We start from the raw sequence: 16271 nt of genomic DNA, 5'->3' as shown, positions 1-16271 counted from the left end.
TTTTAATTTTAATATCTGCCATCTATTAGAATTGAACCGTTGCAAAAATTAACTCAGTACAAACACTACTCTCTAGTTGAAACATTATCTGTAACCATTGCTACTAAGTGGCAATACTCATAGTTTAACTCTGATTATGTAATGTAGAGATCCAAAGAAAATAGCTGGATTTTGTTGAGTAGTATAATCAATATTTGGCATTTACAGGGCATGAATGTTTCCTGTCACAATTACCTAGCTCATGTGTTATCCAGGTTCGGCTCTACATTGGCATGGCCTGCTTATTCATTGATGGAGTTGTGAATGGAATTCAATATGATGTAATAAGCAACAAATAGTATGTGCTCCCTCAAACCTCCTGCCCCCCACATTATGGCAGAAGGAAGGTCAGTACAGCAGTTGAAGCTGATTAGGTGGAAGATGCTTTCTTGAGGAGCTCTTGCAGTGATGCTCATGGCCTGTGACAAAAAAAAATCTTCCTTTGTGTCAGCATTTCGTGGAGGATCTTTTTACCTCAAGTGATCTCAAATTCACCTTTATTAGCATAAAATTGATTTGCACCCTTTTCATCTGTATTAATATTTTCCATTACTTATCTGCTGCTGTTTGCTGCTTTTCCTTCCACTTAATCTGGTCAATATCCTCTTTTATCTCAAATTGTTTATTTTACAGTTGAGTACTCATTTCTTCGATTTTTTTTGTTACCTGTTCTTAAACTGAACCTGATTATACTCTGGGTGCTGATTCCCAAATGAACTCCTATTTTTTTTTAATGAACTTAATCGAATTGCATCTACAGACTGTTACCCTGAAAGCTGCAGTTTTGTGTAAATGATTCAGCAAACTCATGACAATGTTGTCAACTGCCCTATTTAATCCCAACCAAAACTCTTGAGAGAATTTTAGAATTTCTTGCACAGGAAATTGCATTCCTTAAAATTATTATAAAAAAGGAATAACTTGAATTGAAATGTAGTTTGATTCTGGTGACTAGGCATTGTATATATCAAAGGAGACACCACCCATAGCTTGGCATTTACTTCTGAAACATAGCTCTTACTAATGAAAAGTTTTGTCAATGCGTAAGTTGTCCATTGCCTTGAACACCTGGATGCAGTTGATCTTTGCTGCTTAAACCATTGGTAATAAACTCTTAAGTTGCCTGTATTTCTGGTTCACATGTTCTTTTGTGGATGTTAAGTTTTACTTTTAAGATTTTATCATTGTATTCTCACAGGATGTAGAAATCATATTTAGTCGTATTGTGGATATCCATGAGTTGACTGTGAAGTTATTGGGCCTAATTGAAGATACTGTAGAAATGACAGACGAAGGTAGCCCTCATCCATTAGTGGGAAGCTGTTTCGAAGACTTAGCTGAGGTAAGTTTCTCTGACAAAAAAAACCCTTTACCTGACGCACTTATTTTTTGAATTAAATAATTTTGTCTAATTAAAATTTCTAGTAGTAGTATTAAATTGAACACAAGTGCCTCTTTAATGGAAAATTATCTTTTAATAAGCTTACTTAATTTAAAGTGTTTGATATTAATTATCAGGGGGTATTATGGCACAATGGTAACATCCTTACCTCAGGGCCAGAAGCTCGAGGCTCAAGTCCCATCTAAGGACTTGATAACTACGGAAGGTACATTCGTAATGTGACCAAACAGGTTGATTTTCAGCTTGTATATCTTTCCAGTACACTTGATGGCAAGCAGTAAGAGCAGACAAGCTTCCTGATTAACCTGACCACAGTAGGCAATGGTAAATCAATGCAATGGAAGTCCAGTCACGAATGCCCCCTTAAGGCATGTTACCTCAAGGAGATGGTTAAATATCAAAAATGCTGCTCTTTGAACATTCCTATCCTCATATTGTCTCAACTGCTGTTGAGAGACTTCAGTTTGTTGAGCAGGAAAATGTTTTGACTGCATGTTATTTACTAGGTAGTTGGTTTATTTCATTTTGCAATTTTAATCCTTTTTCAGCAATTTTGGGATTCTTTCACTTTCAAATTTGACAAATGGAACCAAAAATAAATTATGCTTGGAATGTTAAGTTTTAAGTGAGTAGGCACTATCTGATAGTCAAGACCACACTTAACGTTTTGTTTTGTAATGCTGCCAAATTTGTCGTGGCTTTTCATCCCAGAGCCTATACAACAGTTTCTAATGTTTTGAGGCATTTATTGAAAAGTACAGAAAGTGTAAATCTACTTTGCAAAAACTGTCCACCGTTGGCTGTGTCTGTGGTGCCCGATGCTTCTTTTTTTGATCAGTGATTCTGATATTCTACAGATGTTTTTCTTGTGCATAAAACCCACGCACTAATGAATTTAAAATTGTGCTCTATTTCTCAAGCTATAAATCACAGATTAGGTTTATTAAGACATAAAAATTAGTAGCAGTAATAGCAATCACAGCAGACTTAACTAGAATACAAAATGTTATTTAAGCTCAGAATCACTGTTCCAGAACAAATAATACCTCAAAATCTTTGAAATACAAATATTAACAACAAACAACTTGGAGAGATGTCTATAATACTAAATTTATGTGATTTGGATGCTAAGAATGTTGCCATTAATCTTGCTTGTTAATGGCCTGGCAAAGCAGAAATTCACTAAATGTAGACAGCAATTTATAGTCCCTTTAGACACAAATTCATTGTGCACAAGCCTTTGGGGGAAGAAACAACAAGTATTTGAAGACTGCTTTTTCTGTCTACTTTTCAAAGGCCACTATGACTGCAACTGGTATCTGTTTATGCAAGTCTTAATTAAGAGCTTCCTTTTCCATTGTCGGTTGACCTATTAAACTGCTGCATCACTGTAGGAACAAAGAGAGATAGGTCTTCCCATTGTAGGAACTTGATCCGTTGGCCAGTAGGTGGTGGTGTATTAATTTGCTTCGCTTTGCAGTTTAGGCTCCCAGCAGGTTGTGCGTTTATACCTTTTGCAGCAACTTCAGATAGGTGGAATCTGGACACGTACCAGATGCAAAAATGCCTGAAAGTCAAATAGTGTCGTCATGCTATCTCTTGTATTAAAGCTAGGATAGAGCTGTCCATCTCTGTAATCTAATAGTTATAGACACTGAAACTTTTAAAATTCAGCTTATAATTTCTCAAAAACATTGCAAAGTATGTTAATTACTTTCAAGTACATGGTTATACATTTTGGGATAGACTTAGATATTCTAATTGCGTTCCCTACTAGTCACATATGTAAGTGGTCTGAGCATTTTACATTTTGGGGTGATTCTGAGTTGTCAAATATCCAACAATATGATGGTATAACCCAGATGTATAAAAGCTAGAAATTTGTTTCCTTTGCACTGTTCAATTCCTTGAGAGAACAAAGAAAAAAACAGCCTGGGAAACAGGCCCTTCGGCCCAATGGGCCCGCGCCGCCATTTTAACAGTGAGTCCCCTCTCCACCCATGACCCTTGTCTATGCTTATGGCATTCCACATTGAGGGAAGACTAATTTAGGAACACTTTGTTACACCAATTAGCCTAATAGCACATCTTTGGGTGTGGGAGGAAACTGGAGCACCCGGAGAAAACCCATGCAAGCACGGGGAGAATGCGCAAACTCCTGCAGACACTAGCCAGACACCAGACATGTATCTGCACAGCAAACAGTGATAGTCACTGAGCTGTCATGTTGCTCAGCGTCTGATCCAGTTTAAGCGTACACTAACGACGTGAAGTACCAGGCTATTCTCGAAACAACCAAGAGCAGCCCTCGTACAACCCATGTGTGTATGTCCCTTGTTGGACAACAAGGCGGACCGAAGCACCTGTGGATTAAAAGAGAAAAACATCAGTATCATCCACATCCTTATACACACACACACACACACACACACACACACACACACACACACATTCAAGGGAATCCCCAGAAAACATGTTGGAAGGTCCATAGGAATCAATTGATTCCCAGGGACGTCCCAAGGCTCCTGAACCTTATTTAAAACAGCCCCCTATATCCCTCCATCTCCACCCTGCTCATGTGCCTATCTAAGTAACTCTTAAACAACTCCAGCGTGCTTGCCTCCTCCACCTTGCTTGGCAGAGCATTCCATACCCCCACTACCACTGTGGGGGTTTTTCACCACTGTGAAAAACCTCCCTTTAACATCTGAATTATACCTTGCCACCCCTCACCCTAAGCCCATGGCCCCTCATAATGTGCATTTCCAATCTAGGAAAAAGCTTACCACTGTTTACTCTATCTATACCCTTCATAATCTTATATACCTCTATTAGATCTCCCCTCAGTCGCTGTCTTTCAAGGGAAGACAGCCCCATTTTGCCCAATTGACTGAGAAAATGTGGTCAGGTCATGTGAATCTCTAAACTGATTGATTTTGCAGCATACAAAGAGTTGAACAGCACAGAAAGAGGTTGTTTGGTCCATCTTACCTGTGACAGGATATTGAAAAGAACCATCCAATTGGTGCAATTCCCCATGTCTTTCACCACAGCCCTGCAAACTTTTCCTAGCCATTAACTCCTGAGTCCCTGTCTGAGGCTGAACCAAATGGTTCTGAACCTTGCTATTATCTTGATTCTGAGATGAGCTTCTATCCACATACTCCATCTCCAAGATTGACTGTTTCCAAATCCATAACATTACACATCTCTACCTCTGCCTCAGCCTATCTGCCTTTGAAATTCATTCTACGCCTTGTTATTTCTCGATTTGCCAAACTTCATAAGCTTGAACTCATCCAAAACTCAGTGACCATTTCATGACTCATGCCGTGTATTTTATAAAAGTTTTGCATACCTTCCTTTGTACTCTGCCTCTAAAGCTAAGGATGTAAAAGGCCTTAGCAGCCTTCCTAATTTGTCCTGCCTCTATGCAACTTGTGAACATGCACCCCATGGTCTCTGTTTTTCTGCACCTCCTACAAAATTATATCATAAAGTTTATATTGCCTTCATCATTCTTCCCACCAAATGTTTTATTTCACACTTATCTGCCTTAAGTTTCATCTGCTATGGTGCCTGCCTGTTTTACCAGTCTATATCTTCTGGAGACTGTTACCATTTTCCTCATTGTTTAATACATTTGGGTTTTGTGTCATTTGAATTAATACCCAAGCCTAGGTCATTCATACATATCAACAGTCTTCATATTGATTTCTGAGAAACGGTCCCCTTTAGTTTACAAAACATCTATTTACCACAACACTCTTTTTTTCAATCCCTTAGCTATTTTTGTACCATGCAGCCATGGCACCCTTTAATCTAGTGGGCCTCAAAGTTGCTAACAAGTCTATACTATGATACTTTATCAAATGCCTCACCCTAATCAATCTTCTCCATTATTTCACTCAATTGAGTTAGTCAAACATGATTTCCTATGAACAAATCAGTGCTGACTCTCCTTTACTAACCTTTTTGTTTACAGGCGCCCACTAATTTTGTCTCTTCTTGTTGTCGCCAAAGGTTTCCCTAACATTGACAGTAAGCTGACTGACTGTAATTTATCTGGTTTATTCCTTCCCCTTTTTGAATAGGAATGTAACATTTGTAATCCTGTACTTCTTTGGCCCAACCCCTTATCTAAAGACAATTGGAAGATTGCGGAAGAGCCCTTCCGTCAGCAAGTAGGAGTGCATCCCATCTGGACTGGATGACTTTTCCACCAGAATTTTTGATAATGGGGTAATCTTGGCCAGAACATTGAGAAAATTCCCTGTCATTCTTCAAATAGTGCTATCCAACCCTCAGATTCATCTGAAAATGGGCAGCCAAACCTTGGTTTCATAGCTCATCTGAAGGATAGTATCTCCATGGTTGTGTCCCTTTATTTATTGCATTGGAATGCTGCCCTATATTGTGTACTTAAGTTTCTCTTCACAGATGCTGCTAGTCCTACTGAGTTTATCCAGCATTGATTTCCAGCATCTGCGGTATTTTGCTTTCATTTATTGCCTTAAAACATAGGTTAACCTGCTATTCCCATGACCTCCATTCACAGACTGGCCAGTTTCCACATATACTCACAGCAATCTGGGGAACCTTTGTTACAGATCCATAGTTTGAAGTGATTAGATTACATGATTGGGTATTGTCCAAAGTGATCAAGTTTAACACCTTGATCTACAGCCCCATGAATGCATATCATGTTTGGATATTTTGTGAATGTTTCAAGAGGTGGTTCGTTTGTACTTGTTTAAATTGATTGTCTTTGGTGGGCTAATAAATAATTCAGGAAGTCCAACCGGAAAGCAACATAATTCATTACAAAATGCAAAGTAAAGCCATTACCATTGTGTACAGATACTAGTCCCTGCCTGAGACTGCAGTTCAGTAAGAAGTCTCACAATCACTCCGAATGTGAATCACTCTGAAAACTTGTGCTACCAAATAAACCTGTTGGACTTTAACCTGGTGTTGAGACTTCTTACTGCACTTACTTAGTCCAACTCTGGCATCCCCACACCGAGATTACATTTCAGCAGGTCCTGTCCTAGATCTGCCTTATAAAAGGATGAGGCAATGAGTTCCAGCTGGGTAGGCCACTACCTGTCACCAGGGGAACTCATACTCGGGTTCTGAAATTTATCTTGTTTTGATTGCAGGGATGGTGATCCCACTGGGCACAGTTTCTCAACCAAGAGAAACTGGACACTGAGGCACCTTTTCTAGCCGTCTTTTCATTTGAGGTGAGCAGAAGATACCCTAAAGAAGGCTGCTCAGTCACAGATGCAGCTGCTGAAAGGCATCTTGTCCTGATATAGGTGCCAGGCAACTACCACAGATCCATTTCCTGTGTGTAGACTCTTGATGGGAGCTTCCAGGTATCGCAGCTCATCATCCTGAAGACTGGCTCTTTTAGAGGACAGAGTTTCCTGGCCATTGACTACCTGTTGCCTCTCCGGAGGGCTCCCTGTGACGGAGGTGATCTGCCCGTTTCTTTAAGGTCTTCTCTCTGATTTTTCCCTTATGCAACACCTGTCCTGTTTCCTCAGGAAAAGCTCCTGGAATCTATGGAAGGTTGTTGCCCATGTTCCTTTTGTGGACCATGTCTTCCTGGTTGAAGTTTCCAGCCAGTCTCTGACCATTATGGCCCTTTTCTGGGCTTCTTATTTTAATTCTATGTTGCCAGCAAAATTTGGGAATGTCAGGCTAAGGCTAGTCCGAAGATGTGGCCCAACAATAGCTCCGCCAGGGCTATTCCCATCATTAAATGTGACCAAGTCCTATAATTAAAAAGGAAACGTGCCATTTTTATTTCAACAGAACCTGTGGTTTGTTTCTTTATACCACTTCTAAATGTCTGGGCCACCTGCTCAGCCAGGCCATTTGAGGATGGGTGCCATGCGGATGTGCTTTGCTGCATTCATACTCAGAGGCGTGAAATTCCTTGCTGTTAAACAGGGTGCCATTTTCTGTCCTGAGAATCTCAGATATACCATGCACACTAAAAGATTGACAGAGTTTGTCTATAGTATTGTAAGAGGTAATGGCCATCCGGTGCAGGCCGATCCATTTTAAATGGGTGTTGTTGAGAATTAAAAACATGGAGCCCATAAATGGCCTTGCGAAATTTACATGTGCTCGCATCCAAGGTGTCCCTGGCCATTCCTAAGGGTGCATCAAGGCGACTGATGAGGCCTTCTGGTTTTCCTGGCAAGCTTCATATCGCTTAACCAGGCTTTTGATATTAGTGTCTATGCCAAATCACCAAACATAGCTTCTTGTGGGCATTTTAAACTTAGAAATTCCTGAGTGGCCATTATGTAATTTTTGAAGTATTGGTCGCTGGCCTGGTTAAAGGACAACTACTTAAGGTTTCAAATCCTCTGTAGGATGCCCTTATGATCCACCATTTAGGATGGCGTGATGCAGTTTCACAAACATTCGTGCCTGAATTTGCTTGGTGGATATTGGCAGAGTATCCATGAAATTCAGGGTCAGAGTCATGACGACTTCATCCATCGTTGGAGAAGGTAGGCTCGTGGGTAGTGACATGCAGTTTAAGGCATCTACGGACATGTTATTATGCTAAACATGCTGTATCAGTACAAGTTATTGTTGTTGCTGTAATACCAATGGTTGTAACACTGGTGGTAATGCTTGTACATAAGTTCAACAATTTCTTGTCCTCTTCAGTAATTAAGCAATTTGTGACACACTAGATAAGGGGAAAAGCCTGTACTCGCAATGCTTAGTTGTAAAGAGTTCAAAACTTTAGATCCATTTTTGAACCTCTAGACCAATATTCTGTCTAAGCTCTGTAGGTGTGCAGCAATTGGAAATGCACTGGGAAAGGAACAAACTGGGCATGTTCCCATTAAAATGTGCACGTACACAGCCACAGCCACACATCATTCTTAAAGAGACGATGCAGTGTAATAGGCTGGCTAGACACTACAAACAGAAATGAGAGGGAACATTGCCTCAGACTCCTGAACAAATTCCTCAAAAAAAAGAAATGCTCAGAATGGCAGCACTGCCTCAGATCAACCATGGTGTGCCTGCAGTAGACCTAAAGAATGCTTGCTTTCAGATTACATTGATCTGCTCTGAGTTTAGATGTCATAGTGACTAATGCAGGGTGCTCTCCTTGGCCATTTTGTTAAGCCATGAGGTGCTCATAAATTTTAAACTCTTCTGTAGCTGCAGCTGAGAGGTGGATTGAGTGGTTGGGCAAGCATTGTTGATGTACTTCAATCATAATTTGCCCACACAAATAGAACATAGAACATAGAACATTACAGCGCGGAACAGGCCCTTCGGCCCACGATGTTGCGCCGACCAGTCTTATTTTTAAAAAAAAACATTGACCCACTAATCTAAACCAATCCCTTTTCGTCTGGTGTATATTGGTCTAGAGGTTCAAAAATGGATCTAAAGTTTTGAACTCTTTACAACTAAGCATTGCGAGTACAGGCTTTTCCCCTTATCTAGTGTGTCACAAATTGCTTAATTACTGAAGAGGACAAGAAATTGTTGAACTTATGTACAAGCATTACCATCCATTTTTGGTATAAAAGATAATCAGTCTGTACAATTAATATGTCTCCTTGTCTTTTTTAAGGCTGGCTATCAAATAAAATTTGGGAGCAAACTGTAAGCAATGTATGATAATAAAGGACTATGCTTAGCATTCTCACTCATGAGAAATGGGAGCAGGAGTAGGACATTTGGCGTCTCAAACATGCTTCTTTATTCAGTAAGATCATGGCTGATCTCGTTGTGGTCTTAGCTCAGTTTCCTGCCTGCACTACTAATGGCACACTGAAGCGCCCAACATACTGTAGCTCCAGGAAGTTAGGAGCAACAGTGTCCTCTGTGAAGAATAGGAGGGAAAGGTAGCCCCACTGGAGATCAGCCCAAACCTCCCTGCTTATATGAATGTTATAGTGTCACTCTGGTGGAACAGCACCCTTGTCAGTGACCAGGACAGCGCTCTCAGGCCAGCTGCAGTGTGAATGGTTTGCTAATACTATGGGTATGTAGGAACTTGGGATCGCATTGAGAATTGGACTGTGAAATTCTACGCAGTTTAAATGAATCTCAATTCCATAAAGCTAAGTAGTGTGAAAGACACTACAGATTATGTTTCTAACTTGGTACTTTGTTAAGGTCAAAACTGCCATAATCTCTTCAAGGTCACTAAAGGAAAAGGCGATGTGGATCTTGTCGAATGGTTCCCCAAGCAAGTCATTTGACGGAGTGCTTTGTTTCTAGAACTTTCAACCAAGCACAAGATGCAACATAGCTGATGGTGACAAGGACCCCTCTTGTCACATCCTTCATACACACAGAGTTTCAGCATCATTGTATACTTGCCTTGAGGAATTTACGATGGGGAAGAGACCTCCATTTGAAATGTGACTGTGCAAAAAATGTCTAGAAAGAGATGCAGCTGTTTTTGTTGCAGTTCATCCAAGTAACTCTTATGTAGAAAACGGTCCCAAGGCCCCCCACTGAGATGAAAATCAACCATTGCTAGAGGCCCATTAATTTGAGAAAAGATTCATTTGTTCAGCCCAAAACAAGTGCAAGAAGTTGTGCATGCCTGAGTCTTGCACACTGGCATATTCCTGGTTCTAAAATTAAAATCTAAGGCCCTCCGATCAAAGTATGTACTGAGGCTGGAATCCACATAAAACCTCTAATGTTGTATGCATCATATAATGTTTGACATTAAATTTCAATCTGAACTGTAAATATGACCGGTAACTGTAGGTATAGGGATATGCTTCATGTATTGAAATTGTATTGCATTTTATATATTGTCAAATTTGAACTATTGTGTAATGAATGCACTTTTACAAATTTTATGAATATGTGTATTGGAAAAATTGTCCCGGCGTACTCCTTAATTGTGCACTGAAATATCTTTTGATTTCTTAAATACTTGTCTTCATTCATGTTGCGCTGTTAGCAAAGTCTTCATTTAGGACGTTTGTAAGCATTTGGATTTCTGCTTCGTGTTTCATTAGAGGCAAATAGGAACTTAATTTTTTTCCTAGTTCTTCCTGAATTTTTGGAATATTATACTTCATGGATTTACATTCGGTCCTTAATTGCTTGAGTATCATGCTGTTTGATTGTTGTCTTGGAATGTTTCTTTATTCAGTGCTTGATGGCCTTCATAGCAAAAGGATTTGATTGTTGGAATAGAATGTTTTACTGCAGTTCTATGGGGCATTGGTGAGGCCACACCTGGTGTATTGTGTGCAGTTTTGGTGTCCTTACCTGAGGAGGAATGTCCTTGCTACAAATGGAGGACAACAAAGGTTTACTAGGCTGATTCCTGGGATGGCAGGCCTGTCATGTGAGGAGAGACAAAGTCAGTTAGGATTGTATTCATTGACGGTTAGAAGAGTGAAAGGGGATCTCGTAGCAACTTATTAAATTTGAACAGAATTTGACAGAGTGAATTCAGAAAGAATGTTCCCAATAGTGGAGGAGTCCAAACTGGGGGTCGTAGTTTGAAGATAAGGGGTAAACCTTTTAGGACAGAGGTGAGGAGAAACTTCTTCACCCAGACAATGGTAGATCTGAGGAATTCACTATCAAGAAAGTAATTGAGGCCAAACATTGTGTGATTTCAAGAAGAAATTAAATATAGCTCTGGGATCTAAAGGGACCAAGGGATATTGGGGGAAAGTGGGATTAGGATATTGAATTTGCCGAGTAGCTATGGCCAAAATAAATGGTGTTGCAGGCTCAAAGGGCCTAATAGCCTACCCTACTTATATTTTCTATATTTCTATGTTTAGTTTATATCTAGATACAGCTAGAATCGGTGATCGTTTAAACCTAATTATTCTTATGCAGTCACTCAGACGACTTGCTTCCACACTAAAAATTAGTTTTTAGTTAACAAGAGGACTCCAAAGCATGACCTACAGTCTCTTTCATAGGTGGGGCAGGCAATAATTGGAGAAGCAGGTGGTTGGCATGCCTAGGTTGCCACGCACACCTTCTGCTGTCAACGCTTGGCCTTGGCTTGTTGGCAGCAATTAAATTCTGTTCAACTCCTTCCATGATGTTTTTCCTCGATTTCAGGCAATCTTAGTCCGAGGATTCCCAGATGTCAGTGGGGACGTTGCACTTTTTCAACGAGGCTTTAAGGGTGTCCTTACAGTGTTTCCTCTGCCTTCCTGGGGCTTGCTTGCCATGTTGAAGCTCCACGTAGAGTGTTTGTTTTGGCAGTCTTGAGTCAGGCATATGGACGATGAGGCCTACCCCAGCAGAGGTGATCAAATATGGTCAATGCTTTGATGCTGGGGATGTTGGCCTGATGGAAAACACTGTTGTCCTGCCTAGCCTGACAATGGATTTTAAGGACCTTGTGAAGCTAGTGCTGGTGGTTTTACTTCTCCAGGGATTTGAGATGCCTGCTGTACATTTGTCCAATTTCTGAGCAATTTGAGGGGGGGAGCGATATCACTACTACTCTGTAGATCATGAGCTTAATACCAGTTCTGAAGTCCTGAGGTTTTTCAAAAACTCCATTCCTCAAGTAACCGAACGGTATGCTGGCATATTAAAGGCAGTGTTGAACCTATTCGTCAACGTCTGCCTTTGTTGACAGTAGGCTCCCAAGGTATGGAAAGCAGCCCACGCTGTCCAGGGCTTCATTGTGAATGATCATAATCATGGGTAGTGCTGCTATGTGGTGGGGGGACAGGTTGATACAGGACCTTTTGCCATATGGATGTTTTTGTGCAAGACCCGTGCTCTCATGTGCCTCAGTAATGGTGTTGAAAATGGCTTGCTTGGAGCTTGGCCTTCCAGTTTGTGCAGATGTAAGTGTTGTCTGCATACTGTAGTTTATGATGTGAGACAATGCTCCAAAAGCTTGTGGCTTGTGCTACCAAATGAACCTGTTGGACTTTAACCTGGTGTTCTGAGACTTCTTACTGTACTGTAGTTCATGACAGAGGATGGGATGATTTTGGACCTGGCCTGCAGATGCCAAGGTTGAACAGTTTTTTCTGTAGTTCAGCTGCACTCCAGTACGGAGCTTGTTGGGGGTGAGATAGAGCATGTAGCAAACCAGATAGAGGAGTGTAATGAGACAGCCTTGCTTGATCCCAGTCCAAACATGAATTGGGTATGCGGTGGATCCATAAGTCAGGTTCATGGCTTGCACATCATCATGGAACAGGCAGAGGATGGTAACAAATCTTTGAAGGTCGACAAAGATATTCCTCAGATTTATCATTTTCTGAGATCTCCTAGCATGTTCTCCTCCTTCAAGATAAGGGAAATTAGGTCATCTATTCATGCCAATAATGCATCTCTGCTTTGTTTTAGTGCTTTGGCAGGGATTCCATCTGTCTTGTTCTTTACCTGTCAGATGGCCTTTTCTACATCATGCTGGTTGGGATCATCTTGAGATGATGACAGGCAGCATGCTGTGGGCTGGATTTGAAAACACTTGTGTTGAAGGTTAAGTCTGTTAAGGAGTTCTTCAGAGTGCTCCTTCCAATGGGTGCTGACTGCCTGTCTTCACAAAATGACTATGATTGTTAGTGCACAAGAGGCCCTTCACTCTTTGTATCTGTACCATCTGACCTACCTACTGAATCCCATTTATCAGCACTTGGCTCATAATCTTGAATGTTGTGACATGCCAAGTGTTCATCCAGCAACCCGCCTCTACCATCCTCCAAGGCAGTGTATTCCAGACTGTCACCACCCTCTGGATAAAAAGGTTTTTCCTCATAGCCCCCCTAAACCTCCTGCCCCTCACCTTGAACTTGTTTCCTTTGTAATTGACCCTTCTACTAAAGGGAACGGTTAGCTGCTCACTAACCACCCTGTCCATGCCCTTCATAACCTTGTACATCTCAATCAGGTCACCCCTCAGTCTTTTCTGCTTCAACGAAAACAACCCAAGCCAATTGAACCTCACTTCATAACTTAAATGTTCTGAGGCAACATCCTGGTGAATCTACCCCCTCCAGTGCAATCATATCTTTCCTATAATGTGGCAACTAGAACTACACACAGTATTCCAGCTGTGGCCTCACCAAAGTTCCATACAACTCCAACATGATCTCTCTGCTTTTGTAATCTATTCCTTAATTGATAAAGGCAAGTGTCCCATGTGCCTATTTCACCACCCTACTAACACGCCCAGAAACCATGGAAGAACAGGGATACCCACTGCTTGCTGAAGTCTAGGTCTGAGGCATTCAGTCAGGTGACCCTGACCTATACAAGAAAGCCAGATATGATTTAAGGAGATCCATCAAAAATGCTAAAAGACAGTACTGGATCAAACTAGAGTCCCAGGCTAGCTACACGGACCCCCGCCGACTATGATAAAGTCCACAAGACATAACAGGCTACAAGATGAAGGCATGTAAAATCGCCAGCACCAACATATGCCTCCCTGATGAACTCAATGCATTCTATGCCTGTTTTGAGCAAGAGGTCAGCAAGTGCATGCCCTCCACCCCAGAAGCCTCAGATGAATTTGTATCTGGGATCATCATTGCAGATGTCAGAGCAGCCTTCTCGAAGGTCAACTCCTAGAAAGCGACAGGCCCAGATGGGATACCCAGATGAGCATTCAGATCCTGCGCGGACCACCTGGTGGGGGTATTTGCAGACATCTTCAACCTCTCATTATAACAATATGAGCTCCCTGTCTGCTTCAAGAAGATGACCATCATCCCAGTAACTAAGAAAAGCCAAGCAGCGTGCCTTAATGACAATTGCCCGATGGCTGTGATATGCATCATTATGAAGTGCTTCAAAAGGCTAGTCATGGCGCGAATCAATTCCAGCCTCCTGGACTGCCTGGATTCACTACAATTTGCCTACCGCTGCAACAGGTCCACAACAGATGCCATTTCCCTGGCTCTGCACTCAACCCTGGAACACCTAGATACAAAGATACCTATGTCAGACTCCTATTTATTGACTACAGCTCAGCCTTCAACACCATTATTTCTATGAAACTCATTTGCAAACTTCATGGTCTGGGCCTCGGCTCCTCCCTCCTACGACTGGATCCTGAACTTCCTAACCCACAGACTGCAGTCAGTAAGAACAGATAAGAACTCCACGATCATTCTCAATACACGTGCCCCACAAGGCTGTGTCCTCAGCACCTTACGATACTCCTTATACACTATGTCTGTGTGACCAAATTCCCCTCCGACTTGATTTTCGAGTTTGCTGATTACACCATCATCATAGTGGGCCAGATCTCAAACAATGATGAGACAGAGTACAAGAGTGAGATGTAGAATTTGGCAAACTGGCGCAATGACAATAATCTCTCCCTCAAAGTCAACAAAACAAAGAAGATAGCCATTGGCTTCAGGAAGCGTAGTGGAGGACATGCCTTTTTAAGTTTTTTTTAAAGTTTATTTATTAGTCACAAGGCTTACATTAACAGTGCAATGAAGTTGCTGTGAAATTCCCTTAGTCGCCACACTCCAGCGCTGTTTAGGTCAATGCACTTAACCAGCACATCTTTCAGACAGAAATTGGAGCACCCAGAGAAAACCCACAGACACGGGGAGCACACTCCACAAAGACAGTGACCCAAGCCAGTTCCCTGGCGCTGTGAGGCAGCAATGTTAACTATACCCGTGTCTATATCAATGGAGACAAAGAAATGGTCGAGAGCTTTGAGTTTTTCAGTGTCCAGATCAGCAACTTGTCCTGATCTCCCCATGCCTTTCACAACACCAGCAGTTTGCCTGGTTTGTGAGACTTCTTACTGTGTTTACCCCAGTCCAACGCCAGCATCTCGATATCATGGCTATCATCGATGCCGCAAACTACCGGCTCCGAGTGGAGAGGATCTCCAAGAAGGTTGCACATATTGACACAGACATCAAGTTTCTACACAGCCTGGTGAGTCTTCTTACTGTGTGTAGCTCTGCTGTGACCAGAGAGGAATTAAAAGTTCAGGTCAGAGCCCTTGCAATCTCCTCCCTTGCTTTCCACACCAGCCGTGGACACAACTGATCCAGATCTGGAGATTTATTCACTTTTAAGCTTGACTGAAATAAATAAGACCCTGAATGGCTTTGACAAGGTGGAAACCGAAGGATGTTTTACTTTCTAGGTGAGTCCAGGACTAAGGGATACTGTTTTAAAATGAGTGATCTCTCTTTTGGGAGAGAGATGAGGACAATTTTTTTGTCTGGGGGTTATCTGACGTTAGAATTCTGCCTCAAAGTGATGGAAGCAGGATCATTGAATATTTAAGGCAGAGGTAGATTCTTGCCAGACAAGGGAATCAAAGGCTTGTGTGTGTGTGTGTGTGTGTGTGTGTGTGTGTGTGTGTGTGTGTGTGTGTGTGTGTGTGTGTGTGTGTGTGTGGTGGGGGGAGGGAGGTGTTATTAACACAAACTGGCTTTATCCTGTTTATTGTAAATTGTATGCAGCACCTACACACAAAATTTCCACACTATGATCATGGCAAAAGAAGATCATTCTGCCCATGACAGCTTGTGCAAAGAGCTTTTCAATTGTTCTCATTCCACTGGCCAATACACCCATTCTTGCCAGACCACTGTAATCTTTTCAATTTGAAGTGTACATCAAATCCCCTTTTAAAAATTACGACTGAATCTTCCACCATTTGTTCAAGTAGTGCATTCTACTTGATGCAAGATTTTATGTATGCTAGTTGATCTCTTATGGAATAGTTCCTGGTAAGACGAGGGATTCCTTGAGAATGAAAGATTGTTATGTGCTAATTACTGGACTGGAATTTTCCTCTGAGCAGTGAAGCTCCAGCATTTGCCCCTCTGCC

At 41.6% G+C, this 16271-nt stretch overlaps 1 protein-coding gene across 2 annotated transcripts in view; it reads left to right on the top strand.

The window, feature by feature from the left end:
- The window catches only part of sos1 (son of sevenless homolog 1 (Drosophila)), a 249865-nt gene that overhangs the window by 154244 nt on the left and 79350 nt on the right, over window positions 1-16271 (top strand). For both annotated transcript variants that reach the window (XM_080200167.1, XM_080200166.1), the window contains exon 6: window positions 1238-1381. In XM_080200167.1, the coding sequence (XP_080056293.1) occupies window positions 1238-1381 (144 nt within the window). The remainder of the gene's footprint in view (window positions 1-1237; window positions 1382-16271) is intronic.

This window comes from Carcharhinus amblyrhynchos, chromosome 12 (genome assembly GCF_965287045.1).
Source record: "Carcharhinus amblyrhynchos chromosome 12, sCarAmb.v2.hapA, whole genome shotgun sequence".
Lineage (NCBI taxonomy): Eukaryota > Metazoa > Chordata > Chondrichthyes > Carcharhiniformes > Carcharhinidae > Carcharhinus > Carcharhinus amblyrhynchos.
Note: the sequence above shows the minus strand (reverse complement) of the source record. Positions and strands in the feature narration are given on the sequence as shown.